Below are 26,594 nucleotides of genomic sequence, written 5' to 3' on the forward strand. Positions count from 1 at the left end.
GAGGTACAGTCAAAAGTCGTTAATTTGGACACCCATAATCCAGAATGATCTATAATCCGGACCTCAAAGCTACAAACTTTCTGCGCATGCGTCTCTTTGACACATGCATGTAAGACCTTTACCGCTGCGAATTTGGGTGTGCGCAAAATACGTTTACGAATGCGCGTTTAATGTATAACGGACGGGATAAGCTAAGCTAAAATTATCTAATTATCTATTTCAGTTAATGTTGCAGATTGCGTTGTTCCTTAATCTTCGAATTGGATCCGGATTATTATTTTTTGCAGACTGTTAGAGCAATTTTATAAAAGTAAGCTTGAACTTTCGATTATGTCAAATAGAATTTCCGATATATATTTACTAATATGTAAAGGATATACAAAGCAAAAGTATCTTTCAGAGTCCATTAAACAAAACGAGGAATTGCTGCAAAAAATGGATAAAGGCATATCCTTTGTATATCTAAACTTTAACGTTTGTTTATCTAAACTTTGTTTATCTTTAACGCTGTGGCTGCGTGCAATAAATTGGAAGTTGATCTGTCAGCAATATCCTTATCTTAAGGGCAGATATTTTTATTTTATTTGGCTTATAATTGCTTACTCAATGTAGTATTTCATCTCGATGTACTCATGTTTGATATGATTTAAATCAAATGCCTCGTCATTATAATTCGCTTCCGATAGCGAAGAAAGTAACAGAGGTTATTGAAAACGAAAAAATTTCGATTGACAAATTAGTCGGTATCCTCGACACAGCAATTATAGGACTTGAAGAGCGGAACTTGTAACTGAACAAGAAATTATGTCTGTTTATAGAATTAAAGAGAATGTATTATCACATAAAAAACGAAGCAACTTAAACAATTTATATTGAAAGAAATGTTTAATAAAGTAAACAAATAAATATTAAGCTTTTTTTTGTAAATTTTGACACCCTTTAGATCATAATTGTTCTTTATTTCGTAAATTACGGTTTCATATTTTTAATTTTATAATTTCTGCATGCCATTTTACCAGATTTAAACTGATGATCTATAATCTGGAATCGCCGAAGTCCCGATGAGTCCGGATTAATGACTTTTGACTGTATTTTATTTAGTGAATAAGTGAAATTAAGAATTGGAATTTTTAAGTGAAAATCTCCCCGTTTTATTATGGAAGGAAAAATGAAATGCACATGCATAAAGCACACCAAAAAAAAAAAAAAAGTTTGTGGCCTTGAGGTCTGGATTTTAGATCATTCTGAATAATGGACGTCCGGATTTCAGACTTTGTACTGTATATTTATAGGGATGTGTATTTACCTTTTTGCCTCAGATGAAAAAATATATTGGCATGGCTCTGGTACCAGAAGCAAAACAATTTTAAAACGTTCTGTCAAAAAACTAACATTATTTCTAATGCTTTCCAATGATTATTATTGATACTCTAATATTATACAATTAGATTATACATATATACATTTACATAACAATTTTACCTGAAAAATAAATAAAATTAATAAAAACTTCACAATTTAGATCCAGTAATCTGATGAGTATGCCTAACTTAGCTGGTTGATCCCAAGCTGGCTTTCTGCCAGATATTCCAGCACATGTTTGGAATAGTACTTTGGTTTGGAACCGAAAGAAAAGAAGTCCATATACAGTAAATATTTTTGATATAATACAAAGAACTTAAAAATCATTGCACTGCTATAAAAATTAATAATTTAGCATGTATACAATTAAAATATAAAATAAATAACACATAAAAAACTTATTTATACAGTTTCTACACAATATCATGCTTAATACCACATAGATAGTACTTTAGATATGTGATAGCAGATAAATAGCATCAGACACATGGATGAGTATAACTTCACCAACTGCTTAGCTATTCTCTTCACTTGATTTCATCTCAGTGGTTTATTTTTTATATGATCAAGACAGAATATTTGGTTATGTTATTAAGCCACACTCATAGATAACAGAAGATTTGTAGAATAAGATCATAGAAGCAATTTATAAAATAAGCAATGAAGAGTATTAACTGGAAAACTGGGTTGCATAATGTATGAGTGTATGTGTGATTATGGCAAAGCCTCGAGGGCTATCTGCCTAAGGGGAAGGATGCCTGGATTCAAACCTCGGACCGGACTACCAGTGTTCAGCCACTTTACCGCTTGGCCACTAGTGGGCCATAATGTACGATGAAACTCCGAGCTTAGTAGCTTTCCTTAGTGAAAGATAAAGAATTAAAAATTCGGAGATTTGATAATCTACCAGTAGATTGGGAGATGTGTTGAAAAGCCAGAAGTCTCCTGGTAAAACCGGGACAGTTGTCAGCTATGGATTACTGTAACGAGGTATTTTATTAAGCTTAAGTAGCTTAAGTTTCCAATCAATTTTCATTACATGCTATTCAAATGTGAAATGCAGATGCTTATCAAGTCCTTTATATGTTTGATATTATAGTGGTCTATATTTTATTTTAAATTTTTTACATTATTGAGAATAAAAAATAAAAACTGTCAAATGTATTTAGTAGTATGTAGCAATACCGAAAAAAAAAATACTAACTTTAAATTATTTAAAGCTAGATCAGATTTTGATTTTGGAATTTCTCCAGAATTAAAACTTTCTGCATGCGTTGACTCTTGAATATCATTACTGGAGGCGTTGTCATTGAGCGCAGAGCTACTGGAACTTCTGAGAATAAAATAAAGCTATAAAATTAAATTTTGAAATTAAGATAACTTATATGATAAAGTTCAATTCAAAACTCAGCTTTATGCTCTTAACTCTACTTTCCAAACTAATCTACATAAGCAATATGACTAGCATTCAGTACATTTGAATTTATGTACATTTTTTTAAAACAATAAAAAATTACATTCCATAACAATTTCACAAGTGCCAGCAACAAAAAGATATAATTAAAGCATTTAGACATATGAAATTTTGGTACTTATATATTATCCTGTTGATTACAAAACTATAACCAAGCAGTGCAATTTAATGCCAATTATGGACAAGCACTGTGTAATAACTCACTAATAACATCTGTGATTTCATTTAATGTAACACTAATTGCTTCTTGATAAGCTACCTTTTGTTTCCAAGAACCAGATTATAAATTAACTTTTTACCACTGTAATTTTTCTCGCATTTTAAAGGGGAAAAAAACAAACATTAGTAAAATCTGGGACCTGCCTTCTACAGAATAGCAGACAGTGGATCATTTTCAAAGCTATGGAATCTTACCTTAAAAAAAAAGTGTGTATTAATGGGCATAATATGGGCAGCTAAATATGCAGACAAAACAGACACAGACTGAAACAATTACCTGCGGGAAATTTGTACTGATAGTGATCTAAATAGAACTTCTAGTAAAATCGTAGAACTTCGTGAACAAAATAGAAATCGGCAAAAGCCTTTTTACAAAGTGTGTCAAATATTAACTATGTATTAAATAAAGAGATATCAGTTCCTTCAAAATTCCATAAGAATGACTAGTGAAGTTTTGGCGAGATCTCCACCAAATTTCATGGTTTGATGGTAGAAAAATTTTATGGGCCACCACGTAAGTACCGAAATTTTAGCTACTTACTTATTTTTTGATTGCTCTAAATCACCATTAGACTTCCGAGTTGAAGGCACCTGGAAAAATGAGAAATATCTAATATATACAGGTCTACGATGACAAAATTCTGAAACTTTTATAAAAATTAGGTATGTATACTTCTTGCTGTATTACTGCAGATGGTTCAGAGACTGTGCCTTTGGATGCAGAATTCTCAAATGATGAGTCGTCTTTTAAAGGGCTCGCTTTTTTCCTCGTAATTTTCGTTTTGTCAGAGTCACAAATTTTATTCTGGCGAACTCGTTTCTGTTGTTGGAACTGTTTAAGCTGTCAAACACAAAAAGCAATCTTAAAACAAACTATGCAAAATACATTCTTTTAAATTATAAAAAAAAATTGGTACTTACGTATTAACGCAATCAGGCCAAAATTCGCATAAATTGCCAAATTTGGCAACCCTACGTAGTTTTTCGTAAAGAAATTATTTTTCTTACTGGTTAGATTGAATGCCCTGAAATACTTTAATTACTTTTTTGCAGAATTACTTTTTTGGTTACTGTATCTAACAGAAGCGCCGTTACCCTCATGGAAAAAATTTGTGAAAATATCAAAGAAGGAAGCATCATTTATTCGGATTGCTGGAAAGGATACAATACAAGGGAGTTCGAAAATGCTGGATTTCTGCATGGAACTGTTAATCACAAATATAACTTTGTGGATCCCAACACGGGCGTTCACACACAACATGTAGAGTGCATGTGGGGCTCAGCCAAATGGCGCAACAAAAAACAGAGAGGAACAGCCCGTCATCATCTTGACTCGTACCTTATCGAATTTATATGGCGCCAAGCTCAAGCTGTTAATGGCGAAAACGGTTTTCAATCAGTGCTAAAAGCAATAGCCAAAAGATTTCCGCCGAAAAAATAATTCTGCAACCAGAAGGATTTAATTGCTATTTTATATTTTAAAACAAAATAATATAAAAAACTGTATTAAAAATTATCTGTAATTAATAAATGTACATTTTCTTTCTATTCATAATTTTTTACTCAAACTTACAAATCGCGCCAACCTGGTTGCGATAATACGTAAGTACCAAAAAATTTGTTAAAGAGGCAAAATAGCTTTCTTTAAAGATTTTATACAGGTAATACCCACACACAAACATTGTATATGTCATTAATTGTACCTCTGTATATGTCATTAATCCTTTCTAAATCCTGGGACATATATCAAATGAAATTTTCCAGTAAGAAAAGAGAAAATAATTAATTTGTTATTAAAAAAATTTAATTGCTGTTATTATAATACTGTTTAATACTAAAATAAAAATGTGCAGCAAGTGAAAAATAAAATGCTACCTGATACGTCACATAAATGTTTTTCTGCTATCCAGATAAAAACAATTTTTCAACATGTTTCTAATATCTCTGATCTATTTTTAGCAACCAATTTTACCCCCTTTTGCAATGTTAGCTGATTTAAAAGCAACGTTATTTTTTACTTGTAGACATTACAATATATGATAGCCATGTCCTAAATATGCATGCCATCTTCATACTTTTCAACAATCTCTTCTTTTCACCTCCTTTAAAAATTTCATAATTTTGCTGTTGAATTTTATGTGGCATAAGTGTGAAAATGATGTTTAAAAATAAAGACAAAAAAGTTGTGCAAGTCATCTTGTTAAAAAAACTGAACAGATACGAACTGAGCACAGACTGAAAATTTAGCGCTATTGCTCAAACTTCAGTTTCAAGTTTTCTGAAAACACTTCTCAGAATGTTCATGATTTACTCTGCTATACAGGTATTTCAGAAAGACTGCATAACCAAATATTTAGTACTCGTTTTCTGCACTGGTGAGAAACAAACAGTTAACAATCCGCGCACGTATGAGAAACAATCACTGATCTACACATGCATGAAAAACAAATTACTAATAAAACTGTATTAAATAAAATAGAATTTTCTGGCAAGCTTATTATTTTATTTCAAATAAACTGTTGACGAAACTATAAAATATAATAAATGCATATTATATTAAATTCCTTTTATATGTACAGTCAAAAGTCGTTAATTCATACACCCATAATCCGGAATGATCTATAATCAGGACCTCAAAGCTACAAACTTTCTGCTCATGCGTCAACGCAACGCATGCGTAAACTCCTATGCGCATGCGTTGCGTTGACGCAAGAACTTTATGGCTGCGCATAATACGTTTACGCATGCGCGATTAATGTATAACGGACGGTATAAGCTAAAATTACCTAATTATCTATTTCAGTTAATGCTGCAGATTGCATTGTTCCTTAATCTTCGAATTGGATCCGGCTTATTATTTTTTGCAGACTGTTAGAGCAATTTTATAAAAGTAAGCTTGAACTTTCGATTATGTCAAATAGAATTTCTGAAGCCGGAGCTCCCAAAGGATCTACAAAGCGAAAGTATATTTCGATGTCCATCAAACAAAAAGTGGAATTCCTGCAAAAAATGGATAAAGGCATATACTTTTTCTCTAACCATTCCGAAATCTGTTTATCAATTTCACGATGCTCTGTCGCGGGGGGGGGGGGGCGCGGCGCAATGAATTAGAAGTTCATCTGTCAGCACTATCCTTATCTTCATGGCAGATGTTTTTATTTCATTTGGCTTATACTTCCTTACTAAATGTAGTATTTTATCTTGATGTACTCCGTCTTTGATATGATTCAAATCAAATTCCTCGTCATTATAATTCACTTCCGATAGTGAAGAAAGTGACACAGAGGTTACTGAAAACGAAAAAATTTCGATTGACAAATTAGTCGGCATTCTCAACACAGCAATTATAGGACTTGAACAGCGGAACTTTGTAACTAAAAAAGAAATTATGTTTAATAGAATTAAAGAGAAAGTATTATCACATGAAACAAAGCAACTTAAACAACTTACATTGAAAGAAATGTTTAATAAAGTAAACACATAAATATTAAGCTTTTTCTTTTTGTAAATTTTGATACCTTTTAGATCATAATTGTTCTTTATTTCATAAATTACGGTTTCATATTTTTAATTTTGTAATTTCTGCTTGCCATCTTACCAGATTTAAACTGATGATCTATAATCCGGAAAAATCGATAATTCGGAATCGCTGAAGTCCCGACGAGTCCGGATTAACGACTTTTGACTGTATATATATGGTAAATAACGGTACGATTCGGCTTTGAGGGCCGTAAAAAATCGCCAAACTATTGTTGATGCCAGTGCTGCAAAAACCCTAATGCAAGAAAGGAAGTATAATAGTAAATAACTATCCAAGATTGATGTTTTAATTTAGATGAAAAGTTAATTTCATATAATACTTTTTTATTATTATAATTTATATATATAAAATAGCTTGGTTAGTTATTTTTCTAAACTAACTAAACATGACTGAATGAAAGAAAAGGCTAAACATGTCTGAATGAAAGAATAAGAGTAAATAACTATTTCAGATCATTATTATAATTTATATAAAAATTCTTAAACATAACTGAATGGATGCCTGCATCGCTATTTCGCTACTGAGTTATCGTTAAAGCATAATTTCATTTCGTTGGTTGTTCAAACACAATTTTCTATAATGAATGATGCCTTTTCTTTGAAAAAATTCTCGGTAAAGTACAGAATCACCCACTTATCTGTTTGCTGCTTTTTTACAAGGATAAAAACAATTGGATTTTTGTCAATTTTCTTTTACTTTTAAGTGAAAATAAGTCGATGTGTACATAGATAAAGTCAAGGGCGTGCACAGTGCCATTCTTGTGCAATTCTGGGAATTTTTTTTTTAAGTGAAAATAGGTCGATGTGTACATGGATACCGAGTATGTGCTATTCTTAAAAACATGTCAAGCCGTGGGTGATTCTGCACTTTACCTAAAATTCTATTGCAGACTTTTCGTCATGGGCAGTTCCCAAATTGTTAAATCCATAGGTTATCGAAAAAGGATTTAAAAATTAAACTAGTATTTCAATGGCATCTTTAAAAAAAAAAAAAAAAAAAAAAAACCTGTGCCACTCGGAGATTTAAATAACAAATTGATTTCTTACACAATATTTAAAATAACTTAAATAAATGCCCCCTTAATTACTTTCCTCCTCTATTCTTTAAAGACATGCTTTGAAACTATCATTTACATTTCATGCTGCAGCATTAGCTAAATAAAATCTGGCTGACAAATATATATATATATTAGATAACTTTCTTCAGAATCCAACTACACTTTAACCTGAATGCTTTAATTTATATTTTAGGTACAGCAGTTTAAGTAAATGAATTAATCATTTCTAAAGATATAATCTTTAATTAATAAAATAACAGGGTCGTAATATTTAAAATATTACTTCTGAAACATTAAAATATACTAATTTCCAACTGCACAATTTGGTCATATGACCTTAATATCAAGCAAAACCTTTCCATTTAGCAGCATTTATAAAGTTTCAGAATTTGATTAAAAAATTCAAAATACAAATTACATAATGCCTGAATACACTGATTTAAAGTAAAGCTACGACAATTATTTTTTTTTAAACGTAATGTATTTCGACAGAGAACTGATCTATTTTCACAACATGTGAAAAATTTAAAACTCCTGTAAAAAATTCTTCATTTAACATACTAAAAAGTGAATACACATTCAATAAAGAATGCAGAAAACTTCAGTTTATTGCAGAAATACACTGAATAAGGTGACATAAATTATTTAAAGATGTTAATGCTGTCTACTACAAGAAAACATTTTAACATACAAGAAAGAGCACTCACATTATTCCCCACAAAATTCAAACTGGGAATTACAGTTTAACAGATATTTTAGAAACAAGAAGTGGTATCAATCATTCTATTTTTCACTCCTGATTCTATTAAAAGTCAACATTTATCAATGAAAACTTACTGTATTATGTGGATATTTATTGCCAATTTAATGAAACAGGACAATACATCCAAAAGAAACGTATATGGCCATATAAAATACTAGAAAAATAACTAACCAAGCCATTTTCCTGAAACATTAGACCAATAGAAACACCTGTATTCAGCAACTTCTTATCATGTGTTAACACGTCAGATATCAAATAAAGTCCAATTTAAAGGTGACTGTACGGCAATAATACCTAAGCTTTGACAAGGATAAAAAGAAACATTTTTATTATTTTTTCTATCAATATTCTGTAATAATTTTGCTTAAATTACAAGATAATACCTTTTTTAATCCAGCTGCTAACTTCTCTTCCCTACTAACACCATCTGCCATGTTGACAAATTGATAGGCGCACACCCAATAATATCGAAGTGTAAAAAAATGACATTTTATTTTCACTTTTACCTTTAACTGCGCTAGTGTGAAAACGAAAACTAACGAAAACAAATTTTCGGTTTATTTCTATCCATTATTTGATTTTCTAAACAATTCACGTTAAAAAAATATTAAATTATAGTTTCTCAGCTACAGATAAATACTATCTGTTTTCACAAAATTATTGTTATTCTTTAGGAACCAGCCATTCATCAGCCTTTTTTTTTTTAAATATTGTAACAGTTTTCTAACCAGATTTTAAATTGTTATTAAACTGGGTCTCCTCACTCTTTCTTTTTTTTTTTTTTAACTTCGACGCTTTCAACTAAGGCTCCTATATACCTAGAGGAACGCCTTACTTTCAAATAACTCAAGCACACTTGGGAAGTTTTCAAAGCGTCACACTCAAGGAGATTAGTTAGGATTCTAACCTCCTTTGTCACACTCTGATCAGAGTTTTTTTTTTTTTTTTTTTTTTTTTTTTTCTTCGTTTTTAAATGTAGAATGATGCAAATGTTCAAGAGTGCTCAATTACTGAAACGAAACATTGCCCCTTTTTTAAACATTTTTGTTTATTTAGGTTACTATTTTCAACCCTTCACTCAAGACACCTTATATTTATAGCACAGTAGGGACTGATAGGTTACATGGACTTCTCCAATATTGGACATATTGTTTATTAGTTAGACGCTTCTCTTTTGTCTTCTTTATCTTATTTTATAATTATCACTATTTTTATACAGTCTTGGCCTTATTTTGTTTCCTTATGTTGTTTCGTTATTTGAACCAACTTTTTTTTATCTGGTTTTAAAAATTTCGTATGAAATGTTAGGAAATTATTTTTTTCTCAAACAAAATTGTCCTCTTTGCTTTTACTTCAAACTTTTAAGCTTGATTTTTCGCCCTATGACGTAATATGAATGTAGAAAAACGTAGCAGATGCAAAACAAGATAACTGTCTGATTTGCCTGTCTGTCTTTACCAAATTTTTTGTAAACATTATTTACCGTATTTTTGCCGCTGACGGCTTTATGCAGTGAATGTCCTTTTATCTGTGATATCTCTGATACATATAAAAAATGTTTATATTGTTTAGTTTTTTGATTGCTACACCCCTTGGATCTGAAGCTTCATTTGAGCAAAGTATTGAAACATTACTGTATTAATTGCCTAAATTCACGTCTTAGTTATACCTGTGGCCAAACATAAACACGAATCAGTTTCGTTAAGAAAATTTTTCATATAAGCACATCTTGCTACGTATAAGTAATCGCATGTATGCCGATTATAAAATGCGTACTTAGGTTTTTATTTAACATTAATTTTACTAAGAAGGCTAAGGCCATTTGGTGAATATTTTTTACTTTAGAATAAAAAATTACTCACTCACATGTAAATCTTCGGAGGTTAACCGAAGACTGGAAAAACCCAGGGAATTGCTTGTTTAATGAAGATTGAAAAAATATGAAGGAAGTTGCATGTAATTTATGTATGATTATACTTTTCTGGAGTGTAGTAATAAAATACGTGAAGATTTTACGAATTTTGTTTATACGATTATTCTACACATTAAAGAAACAGAAATTTGGGGCTGGTATTTGTTAATTTTGTCATATCGTATAAAAGGGTAGGCATATTATATGGTTCTCTTATTTCATTTGAATAGAACAGTGTTAACTGTGGTAAACCAACTGTATAGAAAGAAATAAGGGATTCAAAGTTTTCAGCCTCGATTTCTTATGAAATCTGTATGAAGGAAAACTGGCATGTGATTATTGTTCTTTGAAGATTAAGAAGATTCTATTTCTATTAAAAAAAAAAAAAAAAAAAGGCAGATTCTTCTTTGAATACTTTTGCTTATTATTATTGCTTATTGCTTTTAGAATATTTTTGGAATTATTTTAGATTATTTTGCTCCTTAAGAAAGGAGCCATTGCCATTCTCTTTCAAAATGGGCTCAGTTTTTTTGTTTGTTTGTTTGTTTGTTAATTTAAAGTTGAATGTAGTCTAGTTTTGAATTTCTCATTTATGAGCTGTTTTTTCTGATATTGGAGGGAAAATTCCAATTAATTCTAATTGCTAGCAGAGTTGACTCAAAACTGTGTGCACTTTTCATGGCCATGCACTAATTTTTTTTGTGCATGGCCATGACTAATTTGAACAGCTGTTTTTGTATTCTGCACACAATGGTCTTGTTCATTTTTTAATTTTCATTTTATAAAAGAATTGCATCTAAAAAGGGCAAAAATCCAAACTTCATACAAAAACAAGTAAAATTTAGAGAGTCAAAAATGTTTTTTGAATTTTGCAAAATTTTACATACATTTTGAACATTTTTGCTCCCGTATACTTTTGTACCATGCATGCAGCGAAAAAATTAGAGGGAACGTGGATTGCTAGTCATATAATACTGTGATTATTGAATAAATATAATTTTATTTATGATGCACAGGAAATTTTCTATCTGAGGACACCTAGGACTGCAAATTAGATATTCTTTTAACAAAACAAAAAAGGGTGAACAGTAGTTTTATTTTTTTCAGTAATTCTTTAAAACTGTCTAATTGGTACTGTAGTTTTTGTTCCAGTATCAACAATAGTATAATTGTTATTTATAGGTATAAGAGAGAAAATAACTGTATAGGATTTTAATTATTTATCAACCATAGTTGTTCTGCTTTTTCATTATCCAGTTTCAACATTCAGTAGAACTACTATGTTTTGAGCCATTTTTTATTGTACACTATCTGCAAACGGCACATGTGTTTTGAGTTCATATGGATTTACCAGCTTTACATTTAACTATCAGTTTGATTATCAGTATTCATTTAACTATCAGTATTCTTTTTCAAATGATTTTATTGGTTGCTTTCTGAAGTACCTTGCAGAAACAGAAGAAGTTTTAATAGGAATAACTAAATAGTGTTTTTAAAATATAAATATTGGCCACCCAGATTTTCTTTCATAAAATTTGTTTCAGAACAGTATCTATGAATGCAAAGTTCAATCAGTGAATAAAAATATAAAAATCACTTCTCAGACTCTTCAGTGAGATTGTGGTTTTTTGGTGCAATGTGGATAATCACAAAGTAATCATACTGCTTTTAATTCCATAAAGACAAAATAATTCATTAATTGTAATTTTATCTCAAACTAAAAAATCGAAATAAAATCATTATTTTTTATATTTTGTATAAATAATGGCTTAAAAAAATGCATGTTAAAAATACTATAAAAGGTATGTGTTATTGCTTAGCCCTCAAAACTGCTAAATTCTGCAAGTATCCTTATTATCTTATTGGGCAATAAACTCTGATTTTTATTTAAATCAGATTTTCTATTAAAATTACATTATTATAATAATTTTTCATGTAAATATGATGCCACAAGTTTCTATGACAAGGTAGCACATAAGTTATTTTTTTTTTTTTTTTTTTTTATCCCCTATTCATGTACAATTGGAAATTGGAAATATAAGCAGATTCAGTTTAAAAAAAATGATAGAATTCCATATTTACATATCTTTTCAGGCTTAGTCTTTTTCTGTACAATAGAATATACGTAGTATTGAAATACGTAGTGTAAAAATATGTTTTGGGTCATTAATTCAAGTGTCTGCTATATTTTGCTTTTTTTTTTTTTTTTTTTTTTTTTTTTTTTTTTAATGTCAATGCTTTGAACATGATCTTTGTCTATTTCTGTAATTTAATGCTTTAGAACATATAACCAGAATGCATGTATAAATGCAAGAGTGAGTGAGTGGTTCATGACTTGAACTGAAGTAAAAACATATGTCAATGCAGTGTTACCAGCTTTTCAAAATTGCTGACACAGGAAGACAAGAAAAATGTATCTTTTTTTTAATTTTTTTAATTTTTATTTTTATTTACTAGCCCAAATTATTATTTTTGAAGAAATTGAATAGTGAAGAATCTACATGTATGTATTTATGTTCCTCACATTATAAAAAAATGATGGAACCTAGGGCCATTAAATTTTGAATATGGTAGTTTTGCATTCGAGCATTTGCACCTAGAAGCCCGAATTTTGGATTTTATATTTCATATTTTCTAAAACTCCTAATTAATTTTAATTAATAAACTTAAAGATTTGGAAGCAAAGAATGGCAACAATATATGGAATAAAACATTTTTATCTCCAGCATGCAAGACAGTACATCAGAAATTCTAAAAATATGCTGTTTTAAATATTTTTTGATTTTCTGTTGAATTATATATGGCATTAAGTGTGAAGAAAATGATGCTTAATAATAAAGCTAAAAAGACAAAAAGAAATGGTTTAGCAGAAGTAAGTACAACAGCTGACTAGTAGATTGTGAGCGTAAAAAAATCTTAGCAAACCCTTTTAGGCAAACTACTTTTTTTTTTTTTTTAATTTGTAGCAAAAAGAAAGTAAATACTTTTTTATTATTATATTTATTATTTATTTATTATTATTATATATATTTATTATTATAATTTTATTTTATTTATTTATTATTAATTAAAAATATTGAATTAATTAATTAATTTTAAAATTAATAAACTGCTTTGTCCGCTTTTAAGGTATGGAAAAAATTTGTGAGTGAAAAACAATAATAGTCTCAGATAAACAAATGTTAAAGCAAATACTTTTGCAAATTTATTTTATTTCATCATATTTTTGCAATTTCCGTGAAAACCGGACAAACTAATAGTTAATGTGGATCATGCATCTGAAAACCAGCCTCGTGCCAACAATGTATGAATGGCTTCTGATTTACACCAACTTGAAAACTTAAAATTATGTTAGTGGTCATGAAAATATTAATTCAAATACAAGAAATTTTTCATTCAAAGTTCTTTGTACAGTCAATTGCTTTATTTTCATTCTTACTTTTAAATATAATTTCATTAATCTTTTACTTGCTACAGATCTTTCATATGTTATGTTACTAAATAAAAAGAATAAATATGAATTTATAAAAATTTTATCAATCTAAATGCAAGCTTTTGTTTCCTTAAAATGTCATGCAAAAACCATATTACATGCATAGCCTAATATTTCAAAGATGTATTAAGGTAAATTATCGCTAAACTTTTACATTAAAAGAAAACATGGCTTCTCAATTTTACTAATAGGCGTTACTCAGTTTTACTTACTCTGTTTTACTTTGTGGTAATACATATATATTCATTGATATTTTAAGTTAATATATTGTTAATTACCATATTAAGAATATATATTTTAAATTTTTTTTCTGTAGATCAGCTGAAAAATGAAAAATCTTCTAAAGTTTGGAATAATGAAGAATTTAATGGAAAATCAAGGGATCACTTCAAGCATGTGTTTAATTTTGATAAGATTCCAGAATTTTTCAATAGTGGTTTAACTAAATCAACACTTGAAAGACTTACGGAGTTATATACAAATTCAATCAAGCCTCTAGAGGTGGCCTACAATTTCAACGAGATGAAACAACATGTTATGAGTGGTAATTTATTTTAGTTTTGTTTCATAGCATTGAAACATAATTTTTATTTTTTTATCTATTTATTTTTTGATGTTGTTCTGTGAATGAAATCACAATATTGAAAATGTATAAAAATATTTTACCTAAAAGAATGATTTCATTTAATTAAAGAATTTTAAAATACTTCATTTCTGTGTTTTAAACTCGAAGCTTCAAATTCTGTATATGAATGTATCCAATATATACTATATATTATATATATAATTACTTCCTATTCTAAATAAAACAGGTAAAGTATGACATAAAGTTGAAAAAAACTTTTTTTTGAATTTAAAAGTTAGTTGAAACTATTACATTAACTTGCACCGAGTTGGGAAAGCAATTTGGAAAAAAAAAAATAAAATTACACAAATATAAAATGAAATAATAGTTTCAACATCAGACACCAAAATTTTATCAAGAAGAGGAAATGTCTTTCAATGACATACTCTTTTTCTGGCAAAACAGGTTAGCTTCTGGTTATTTCAAAGCTGAGACACTGAAATTAATAATCTTAAATATTAGAAATGCCTTCCTTACATAAACATTTTGCCAAAACAAATGTAAAATAATTCTACTTACTCAAAAAGAGTAAATATAAACTTATAGATTATACAAAAATGAATAAATAAATAAATAAAATCACAAAATGGCTAAACTGCCCACGGAAATAATTATAAACAAGTACAGTCAAAAGTCGTTAATCCGGACTCGTCGGGACTTCGATTCCAGATTATCGATTTTTCCGGATTATAGATCATCAGCTTAAATCTGGTAAGATGGCATGCAGAAATTACAAAATTAAAAATATGAAACCGTAATTTATGAAATAAAGAACAATTATGATCTAAAGGGTATCAAAATTTACAAAAAGAAAAAGCTTAATATTTATTTGTTTACTTTATTAAACATTTCTTTCAATGTAAGTTGTTTAAGTTGCTTCGTTTCATGTGATAATACTTTCTCTTTAATTCTATTAAACAGACATAATTTCCTGTTTAGTTACAAAGTTCTGCTGTTTAAGTCCTGTAATTGCTGTGTCGAGAATGCCGACTAATTTGTCAGTTGAAGTTTTTTCATTTTCAATAACCTCTGTGTCACTTTCTTCACTATCAGAAGCGAATTATAATGGCGAGGAACTTGATTTAAATCATATCAAAGACGGAGTACATCGAGATGAAATACTACATTTAGTAAGGAATTATAAGCCAAATAAAATAAAAACATCCGCGCTGAAGATAAGGATAGTGCTGACAGATCAACTTCCAATTCATTGCGAGCCATGACGTCCTCCCCCCCCCTTGCCGCCGCAGAGCAGCGTGAAATTGATAAACAGATTTCGGATTTCGAAACATACTTTCGCTTTGTAGGTCCTTTACATAATAGTAAATATATATCGGAAATTCTATCTGACATATTCGAAAGTTCAAGCTTACTTTTATAAAATTGCTTTAATAGTCAGCAAAAAATAATAAGCCAGATCCAGTTCGGAGATTAAGGATCAACGCAATCTGCAACATTAACTGAATTAGATAATTTTATCTTAGCTTATATCATCTGTTATACGTTAAACGCGCATGCGTAAACATAATATGCCCGTGCGCACACGCATATTCGCAGCTGTAAAGGTCTTACGTGCACGCATAAATGCCTATGCGCATGCCTAAACGCGACACATGCGCAGAAAGTTTGTAGCTTTGAGGTCCGGATTATGGGTGTCTGAATTAAAGACTTTTGACTGTACAAAGAATACCATGATATAGTATATTCTGGAATCATCCAATTAAACTTATATTTAATTAAATTTTTTTATTCTAAATACAAATAGAATAAATGAAATTAGGTAAAAGCAATATACTTACATGCTGAAAATCTGAATAGGAAATGACCATTATCCACATTCCAATAAGAATATGTACAGTAATATTAACAATACAATATCTGACAGTTATTGAACCAATATCTGATGGTAATTGAGTTAAACATGTTTGGCTCAAATGTAAAACTCCAAAGACACCTCACACGAATGAGCTTTGACTAGTTTCCATGAGGGACATTGGAGGAATGAAGGAGAAGGGAGCAAACAAAGACCTGGTTTTGAAAAATGAAATACATTGGCAGTAGATAAGGCTACATTGAACTGGAATGTAAATAACAGAAGTAAGGTGAAATCACATGTTTGTAAAGTGTGAGAATACCGGCCATTTCTGAGTAACATAAGGAAGAATCAACACAGATTATGTTTCAATTAATAAATGCAAAGGAAAATAAAATGAATGAAATGTTGATACTATAAAAATGCAGATATAAATTGAATACACCCAATAAAGATAAAAATAATTAAGGGAATACAGTTTACCAATAAACTAGCTCTCATAGGGAAAAATTATGTACAATAGAGGAAGGGCAAAATTATGCAAATATTTTTAAAAGTTTCTGAAGAAAGTGTTAAAAAGCTAGAGGATTGGGGAAATGCATGTGAAAGTATGGTATATACTTAAATAAAATTCCTGCTGAAATTATATAACTTATGTCTAGATTTATATTTAATATAACAACAGATATCTTAATAAATTAACTTCCCCAGTTTTTTATATGCTGTATTTTAGGTCCAGTAATTTCATATTCACATACTTAAGTTTCAGGATGCATATTACCAAGGCTTAATTTAAGTGCTGGAGCTCTATAGAAAACTGTCAGAGGTAGGAGGAAAATAAAAGAACGAATAATTATCAATTAAAATTGAATAAAAATTATTAGAATAAATAACTATGTTAATAAATGAAACTAATAAAAAAACAGAAAAATGCTAAATTAAAGTGTAAAAATGAAATAAAATTATAAAATAAATGATGAGTAAATTAATAACAAATTTTTTAAAAATCATAATCATGACAAAAATCAAATAAAATTATTAAATAAGTGAAAACTAGATATATCAATACTCACAAGATATGGTAGTGTGAGTTAAAGAAATGTGATTATTTTAAGTATCATTCCTGGTGCTGAGATAAAATTACATCTTTTTTTGGCTTCTAATTTATTTAATAGCTTCTTAAGTATATTTTTTGTAGCAGAACAACGTCTGCCAAATACTTTTTTCTATATGTACCAACATGATACTCTCAGAAAAAAAAAAAAAAAAAAAAAAAAAAAAAAACTTTTTTTAAGCAAATTTTGATTGTGGTAAAATTTATCTAAACATAAAAAAATATAGCTGTTATTCAGTAAACAAAGGATGAAATTCAATGACACACTTTATAAACTTATGATTGGCTTACTGTTCTAAGAGATAAGAACATTTAATTTATCAATGACCTACAGGCAACATTGGTGCATATATCTTTTTGCTGAAACCTGTTTGGCACATTTCCTATATGGTTAAAATTGCTTTTGATGAGGTGATGATAATCCACACTTCTTGCCTAGATGGGCAATCTAGATGGCCTCTAGGCAAGAAGATGCATAATACTACCAATATCAATTTTACTAATAAACTGCTAATAAATTTTATTAAACAGTTTTCAGTTAATATTACAGTTCACTTACACACCAATATAATGGAGCTTTTTTTATTTGAAGTTCCAGTGTGCTCTGGAAATTGGAATTATTGTTTCATTCAAACATTTACAACTACTGGTGAGCTTCAGCTGAATTTAATCCTCATTTATAACACAAGTTTATAGATAATAGTTGTTTAGCATTATAAAATTAGAAAAGATTCTGGCTCGGTTTGATATTAAAATCTCAAATTATGGTACTTTCTGATTATCCGCCCATCCCTCATGAAAAGAATCACCGGGTAGTGCTCAGGAATTATTGGTGCACATTTTTTTTTCTTATAAAGAATCGTAATGGGATTGTGAAGTTTGCCAGCTAATGAAGAAAAACGTGTTAGACTTCTAATTTTGAAGCAGATAACCAAGCAGTACCCATCGGCTGTAAAAATGTAAATATTGTCTGGAATTTTGCGTTCTCGCATGAATATTTTTCTTATGAAATGTTAAACAAGACTTTTTAATATAATTATTATTATTGTTAACAATAAAAGTTCTTTGTTAAGTAATAAAAATTCATGTAAAATGGTACATTTGTGAAATGCTTATTTATCTCTGATATTACATAATTACAGTAAGCATGCAGTTCGAAAGTAGTATGTCTTATGTAATTATGTATTAATGTGTCTTATGTAATGGCTTTTGCCGGATTTGTGCAATTTTTGGAAGTGTGAATGAATTCTTGTCAGAATGAACTGCGTACAAGAGGCGTACATGGGGATTTTTTTTTTTTTTTTTTTTTTTTTTTTTGGGTAATGGCTGTTATCTTTCATGTTTTGGGTCAGTAGAAATTAGTCGTTAATTAATAGTGAATTTTTAGGAGTGTTGGATGAATAATCAGAAAGTACACAAATTATAATATGTAATTTTAATTGTCTTTGACTGTTAGTAAATATATATGAATTCAGAAGAAAGTTGAAAATATCATTTTCCTTACATACTTTTTTGTCTAGCTTTTAGCCCCAGATTCTGAAAATTAAAAAGAATATTCACATAATCTCCCCTTTCCTCAATGTGTTCAGAAAACGAGCTACCCTAGGTTTTAAAATGAATTTATCCACGTAGTAATTGTTTGTTCTTACTAACAAAGTCAAACCCTTGTAAACTACCTGCAAAAGTTGTGCATAACCTTTCCCTTCTAATTGCCAAACTTTATAGCAACCTAATGCCAGAACCTACCCATCATGGTGAAGAAAATGTAAACTGACATTCAGTCTACAATTTCGTCGAGTTAGCTGTGCATTTCCCTTCTCTAATTATTTATGGATGATTTGAGGCTTAAAGTGAAGCGGAGGCAACAGTAACAATAGGATGAGACTCAAATTACTGGGAAAGATGAATGAAGATATTTTATTAGATATTGCAATATTAACATTACTATATATTCTTATTGGCATGTCAACATGATTCTTTTAAAAGGTAAGTTTCTTTTAAGGAAATAATATTGTGATAGCTACTTGTAGTTTACCCATGACTACTTTTTTTGTTACGTTCTTACTGTTACCATATTCTTTGGCAATTAGACTTCTTACATCATTATCCCTTCATGATTTTCGGGTGATAAAATTTGTCAAGAAAGGGGGGGAATATGTAACAAAATGTGATATTTTTCTACTTCTGTTTTCATGTTCTATTTTTAAATATTCATCTAAAATTTCTTTCTTTTTCAAGACTCCATTTTAATTTTTACTTCTTTTCTTTCTATCTAATATAGACTGCAGATTTTAATTGGCCTAATATTAAATTTGTAATTTTTATCATTAATAAGTTGTTTTACTTATGTCTACATATATAATATATGTATGTCTTATTAACTTCTTGATTATATTGTAATAATATTATATAACTGTAGCTGTAGATTTCACTTTCGTGTTGTAACTGTGTTCATTTTGCAATTTTTTCTCCTTCTTCTGCAGATGGGGAAATATTTTCATTACCAACGGTGTTGCTGTTGGGTCCATGGAGCACAGGAAAATCTACTCTTGTTAACTATATTTTAGGAATTGAAAATAGTTCATTTTCATTAATCTCTGGTCTGTATATTTATTTTTAAAAATGCAGTTATAAGCTATTTGGCTTACATAATATTTTACCTAATTTTCCACTGAAATTTGTAAATTAATAATTTAAGCTTACGGTTAAAAATAACTGATGTTTTCTTTTTAGAATCTAATTGGGATTTGGTAGAGATCTCAGATTTTACAAGTTTCTCTATATAGTTTTCTAATTAATTTAAATCCATTGTAGAATTGTAAGATCTAAAATTTGATTTGCCAAAAACAGGTTAAAGGCTAATAAAAAAGGGGGCTGTAAAGCTTCTGTTATAAAAATAAAGTTTTTAAAATTCCCTATAGGAATATAAAGCAGAGCAGCGGAAAACTGTTTTAACAAATCTAGTAATGAAGATTAAAGCTGTATGCTTAAAAATTCATTAGTTTATATAGTTCTTTCAGAGTTTTCTCAGATGTCAGAGCCTTCCCAGATTTATTTCATCAACTGAAATATAAATAAATCGTTCACCTTTTTGGCCATCTTCTTTATCTTCTCCTCTTTTTGCTGTTTATGATGAATTCATGTGTTGTCCCAGAACATCAACAGTTCTATCTACAATTCTGACTGTCACTGAGTAATTTCATGTTTCAGTACTGTAACCTAAATGTATAAAACTTTCTTAAAAGTAAGTGCAGAAAATAGTTATTGTTGTATTGTATTCACAGATAAATTTAATGTGAAGAACATAGGAAGGAAAATTGAAATGAAAAGAAAGATGGAGGGGGAAAAAGAGCATTTAATAAAAATAAAAGCAAGTAGATGCCCGTAAAATCTCTGGAGGAGTTGTATAAAGCAGGTTTCATACAGTTCTCACAAGTGGGAACCACTCACATAAATTCGAATGTTCTGTGGATGACCTTATTCTTATCCCCTTGGAAAGCATTTTTTTAGCATATGTTACTTACCAATATACTTATATATTTTAAATACAATTAATTAAAATTCATTTAATTTTATATTGATATTAAATAATTAAGTTAATAGAAGAAAATTCACATTTCCTTTTAATAACTCAAGGCTATTAGAGTCTGGACAATCTTTATCATATTAACTAAAAATTAAATAAATATTGGTACTCATAATAGTGTGATGGATGTGCATGCTTATTATTGCACAACTGTTCTATGTTTAGATGTATGCTGGTAAGGTTAAGTTTGGCACATACACTGTATTGATCTCAGTACTTTACTTTTATTTAACATAATGATGAAAACCCTTTCTCACATAGCTATGTAGAAGCAAACTGAATTATAATTTTTAAAAATAAGTTGTACAGTTCACTGTATTTAGTTTTCATTGGTAATGAATCCATTGGTACCGGATGTGCAAAGAAACGACGATAAGATGCATCATGATCACAATGCTTTAACCCTCTGACTAATAATGAGACATATATATGTCCCACTAAAAGTTTAAAAATTATTGCTGGGTTAGAAAGTCCTTAAGAGTTCCTGAATGTTGGAAATCTTCTTCCAATAGTTGAAAAATCAAGACGCCACTCTGCTCGTTGTACATAAATTAACATAGAGAAAAGAATAAATATGAGTTGCCCAATGTTGTAATGTAATGTTGTGTTATGCAAAGAATTCTTTATCCTGTACCATGCAATGTAAAATCTATTTCATATAATAAAGTTTTCAGAATAATAAGTGGGCTTATAGTAAGTTGATCGCTACATGTGGGACATATAGCCCACCATTAACTACAGCTGGGACATATTTGTCCCAGCTTTTGGCATGAGAACTGTTTGTCGAAAAAATCCAAAATTCTAAATTTGTCATATTTATGACATATTCTGTTCACTTGGATAGAAAATGGAGTAAAAAAGTTTTCATGAAAACCGTTTGCCAAAAAAATCCCAAATGCTAAATTTATCTTATTTATGACACGTTTTGTTCACTTGGGTAGAAAACAGGGTAACAATTTTTTTAAAAATAAATTTGTAGTCAAATGGTTAAATCCCTATTTTGTTGATAACAATACATTAAGAAGCTCATCGGTACGGTAAGCAGTAATAAATTTTATAAGTTGTCAGTCTTGGGAGAGGAAATGATAGAACATGATGCGAAATTTCTGAAATTTTCAGATATTTTATGGTATGTGCAATTAATTAATTTTTTTTAAATTTTATTTTACTTTATTTTATTTTTTGGAAATATAGGAGGACCAAAAGGCAGGCTTCGACGATAACTTGTGGTCCATGTACTACAGTTGAAAAACACTGATATAAGCTAATGTAGTTTTAATCTTCATATCTAGTTTGATAATTATTATTGAGATACATGTTACAGAGTAACAGATTCATTATAAAACTATTAGCTTCATTGGCAGTAGGAATAATTGTTTTGCTATTGTATTCATATTTGTTAAAATTGATTTACTTGTAAATTTTACCTTTTGTGTGAATTGCTGGTTAAGTTATTCTAAACATTTTTTAAAGGAATAATTGTTTTTTTTTCTAAAACTTTTCAAAGTATTTTTCATTATTTCTTTTAGAAAAATAATTGGTGCTTTTCAGTTTTCTCCATTAACATTTTCATGCTGACTTTTTTGCCGACAAAAGAGACATTCTCATTGCCATTTGCCTTTACTTATGTTTCTAATGCTATATAACCTCTCCAGTAATTCGTGACTGTTATTTAGCTATCTGCTGTGTTGTCTGTAATCACTTGTAGTGAAAATTTTACGTTTCTGTTTTTAACCAGCTCTAAGAAACGTTATTTTCCTCCCTTAATTACTGTCACTAACAATCTGTTGTGCTGATAAAGATCTCTTAACATGATTATTTCATTTATTAAATAAGCTTTCATTAATTTCTTCAATTTTATTTTCTCTATCTATCTAGCACTTTTCGTTCTTATTCAAGAGAATATAAACATTTTTATGTAGGTACACACATAAATCAACTGTACGCTAGACATTGCTGTATGTGGTCATATTTATCCCAGACTATTTTGATAATATTAAATATGAGAAAAATATCAATAGCATTTAATGTAAATATAACTAGAAACATGTAAATACTTAGTTTTACAGGATTTTAATTAGGCAAAAATGGCATTAATAGTTGATTATTTGGTATTATTATACGAAAGTTCATGTATGAACTGTGCATATTCATAATGCATCTGAAAATTTTTTGAAATCTGTACCTATAATCTTAATACTCACAGGCCATCCTTCATCTCAGCATTTTTAGGAAATTAACAATTTCACTTTGTTATTATTATTTGAGGGTTAATATCCACCCAAGCTTTAAATCAATCATAATTCATGTTAGTTGGAGATGTTTTTATGTTCTCAGCTTCATTTCTTTCATCTTAGAAAGCTCTTCATTGAGGCATATCCCTCCCTTTAGACCAGTGTTTCTTAACCTTTTTGGCACAATGAACCACTTTAAAAATTTTAAATATGTCACGGACCCCTCTGTGAAAAAAAATTGCTTAAACACCATTTATTACAAAATATATTCTGTTTTATTATTTAATTATATTAATATTTTTTATTTCAATAGTATAAAAAATTTGAAGAAATTAAAAATTTTAATGTGAAGGCTGTTGTTGCTTTTCCTTGATTAACAGATTGAAATGAGGGATGGTTTTTGACAAAGAAACGCGCATATCATGTTCGACATTCAGTCTATTTCAATGTTTTGTTTTTATTGTGACAAGTGTGAATCCCGCTTCGCAAAGATATACTGTAGCAAACGGAATAATGGCTGCCATAGCTCGTTTTACAAGCAATGGGTAGGCTTCTCTTAAAGAAGACCAAAACTCTCCAAGAGTTTTTGAATCGAATTCCATTTTTAACAAGGACTTTGTTTTCAAATCAGTTAGCTCATCTTTGGCAAGGTTCATGTCATCGATACAGTCAATATCACAAAGAAAAGGATTACGAATCCACAACTCATCTTTTATATTTTTTTCCATCCAAATTGAAATATTTTTCAAATGAAACTTGAAGTACTTCCAGGTGTTCACAGATTTCATTTTTCAAGTTATTCAGTAACAAACTATCTTTCCGAGATCCATTTTCAAAAAGCACTTCGTCCAACATTTGAAAGTTTGCATATATCGAATTTTGAATTCTAATTTTCCAAAGTGACATTTTCAATAAAAATGCCTGTAGTTTCTCAGTGGCATCCATAATTGTTGTATCAGGCCCTTGAATTGAAAGACATATATCGTTCATGTGGTTAAAAATGTCTGCCAGGTAAGCCAATTTACATATAAAATCTTTTTTCTTGAAATATTCGAAGAGTGAGTTATCATTTTCTTCTAAAAAAAGTGATACTTCTGTCTTCAACAGGAAAATTCGTTTCAAAACCTGCCTTCGTGACAGCCAGCGCACTTCCGTGTGGTACAGAAGTACCTAACGTTCTGCATTCATTTCTTGACACAGTGTTTTAAAAAGACGATGATTAAGAGCTCTACTTCTAATAAAATTCACAGTTTTAATAACTATTGACAATACTTCTTTTAAGCTGGTTGGAAGAGTTTTTGTAGCCAGTGCATGTCTATGTAAGAAACAATGTGTAACAATAACATTAGGAGCCTCTTTTTTTACCAAATGGGCAAAACCAGATTTATTTATTGCCAAGCATCGCAGGTGCTTCATCCATACAAAGTGAATGAAGTTTTTGTTTCCAGTCGAAGTTGTGTTTGGAAAAGAAAACATTTAAAATCACTAAAACATCAACTGCCTTTATAGTTTGCAAAAGAGGCTCACAAAATAAGAATTCTTCTTTGATAGTATCAGCAGACACGTAACGAACAAAAACAAGAAGTTGACTACAATTCGAGATGTCTGTAGTTTCATCCAGTTGCATACTAAAGGGAAATGGTGATGCTTTCAATTCATTGATGATCTGTTTCAAGATATTGCAAGAAATTTCAACGATTCTTGAATGTATCACATCCTTGGACAATGGAATAGCCTCAAGTTTTTTTCTCTCTTCCAGTCGACAAACTAATTCATCCATTTCCAGCGCACATGGCTTAATTAATGTCTCTCCAATAGTATGCGGTTTCTTACTTTTGGCAATACGATATGCAACTTTGAAAGATGCCTCAACCAAAGGTTTTTGTGAAATACTAAATCCAAGTTTGGTTAATGTTCCAGATTTCAAAAACTGGGCTTTCTTCTTTGTAAAAAATTCTAGATCTTTAGATGCATTTTCAGGATGAAGAGATTTGAGATGCTCTGTCAATTTTGCCGGTTTCATACTGGCATTTGCCAAAACTTTTCCACACAGAAAGCATTGTGGCTTTTCAACACCGTCCGATTTCTTCATGCAACAGAATCCATATTTTACATAATTTTCATCATACTTCCTTTTTTTAAACATTTTGGGCTGCAAAAAAATCAAATAATCAAATGAAACATTAAGACACACACACACACACACACAAAAAAAAAAAAAAAAAAAAAAAAAAAAAAAAAAAAAACTTGAAAAAAATACTTTAATTACAACTTATGAAAAAGTAAAACAAGTATTTTGTTTTAAAAATTTGCAAGAACTTTGCGGAACTGATTTTAACGTCACTTTATTTCCAAGTGAAGTAAAATTCAAAGGCTGCTTTGTGTTTCTAAAAATTTCAAATTTTATATGGTTTGCGAATGTTCTTTTCCTCGTATTGTGGAAGTCTCTATTATTGGAAACGGCAGACAGACGGCTTACAGAGGTTGCCCGTGACAAAAAAAAATTTTTTTTTAAATATTGATGCAAACATCTTTTAAATTAGGAGCAGTCGGCGGACCCCAAAATATGACCCATGGACCCCTGAACCTTAGGTTAAGAAACACTGCTTTAGACAAAGCCTTCATTTGCTTTGCCACATTCAACTAACCTAACCTAAACTTTATTTTATCATTAACTAAAAGGTTGACATGCTTAAAACAGCTCTTTACTCTCTTTTCTGACACATGATTCAAAGATTTAAACATGCTTTTAAATCAAAACCAAGATACTTTGTTATTTAATACCTTGCTTTGCAGCATGTCTCTGTCATTGCCAGTTTCTATACTCTGAATTGACCTTATTTGGGAAGTTTATCTTTTATTTGGCTATGTAACTTCAGCATAACAAATTAATTCTATGATATTTTGATAAGACTGACCAATTGATCACAATAAAAAATGTATTTTAACTATGCCTTCTTATACAAATGGGAGGGGGCTGGCAATTTGATAACAATATTTGAATGATCACATTAAGCAGTGTCTACTGTAATTTCTGATGAGAGATAAAGTTTTCTTTTGAAATATTTGGTTGACATTATTTCAAAACAACAACTACAATGAGCCAAAATATAGTCATTTCAAATCAGTTCTCAACACAATGACTAGATTGACCAAACTTAATTTCTCTGTGTTTTCATTTTAGCAAGTTTTTACCTTAGGAAGGCTACCAAAGTCTTGAAAAACAATTGTGGAACTTTGAGGCAAGTTCTTTAAATTGTATTTACTTCTCATTGTCATCATTAAGTGTTTAACTGAAGAGCTGCAGAAAAGTTATATGCAAAAATATGCTTGCTTAATTATGGCAAGAAAAAGAAAAGGGAAGTTATGGAAAGAATCATTGGAAACAGAAGTAAATGTAA

At 29.6% G+C, this 26,594-nt stretch overlaps 2 protein-coding genes across 6 annotated transcripts in view; one reads left to right on the plus strand and one right to left on the minus strand.

The window, feature by feature from the left end:
- LOC118185077 (golgin subfamily A member 2-like) overlaps nucleotides 1-8,942 on the minus strand; it is an 83,014-nt gene extending 74,072 nt beyond the window's left edge. The window contains exons 1-5 of one of the 4 annotated variants that reach the window (XM_035354868.2): nucleotides 8,800-8,832; nucleotides 8,588-8,710; nucleotides 3,729-3,896; nucleotides 3,597-3,646; nucleotides 2,567-2,695 (exon numbers count right to left, since the gene is read on the minus strand). In XM_035354868.2, the coding sequence (XP_035210759.1) occupies nucleotides 2,567-2,695; nucleotides 3,597-3,646; nucleotides 3,729-3,896; nucleotides 8,588-8,608 (368 nt within the window). In that variant the 5' untranslated portion in view covers nucleotides 8,609-8,710; nucleotides 8,800-8,832. Of the gene's footprint in view, nucleotides 1-2,566; nucleotides 2,696-3,596; nucleotides 3,647-3,728; nucleotides 3,897-8,490; nucleotides 8,711-8,799 lie in introns of those variants that run through there. The other 3 variants (XM_035354867.2, XM_035354869.2, XM_035354870.2) reach the window with 3 other exon arrangements.
- Nucleotides 8,943-9,828: 886 nt separating this feature from the next.
- Nucleotides 9,829-26,594, plus strand: part of LOC118184515 (sarcalumenin-like) — a 28,308-nt gene continuing 11,542 nt past the window's right edge. The window contains exons 1-3 of one of the 2 annotated variants that reach the window (XM_085825041.1): nucleotides 9,829-10,035; nucleotides 14,138-14,365; nucleotides 19,857-19,973. In XM_085825041.1, coding sequence (XP_085681167.1) covers nucleotides 9,972-10,035; nucleotides 14,138-14,365; nucleotides 19,857-19,973 — 409 coding nt within the window. In that variant the 5' untranslated portion in view covers nucleotides 9,829-9,971. Of the gene's footprint in view, nucleotides 10,036-10,776; nucleotides 11,982-14,137; nucleotides 14,366-19,856; nucleotides 19,974-26,594 lie in introns of those variants that run through there. The other variant, XM_085825042.1, reaches the window with a different exon arrangement.

Source organism: Stegodyphus dumicola, chromosome 10, assembly GCF_044657685.1.
Source record: "Stegodyphus dumicola isolate Sdum_Otavi_A_Nest chromosome 10, ASM4465768v1".
Taxonomy (NCBI): Eukaryota; Metazoa; Arthropoda; class Arachnida; order Araneae; family Eresidae; genus Stegodyphus; species Stegodyphus dumicola.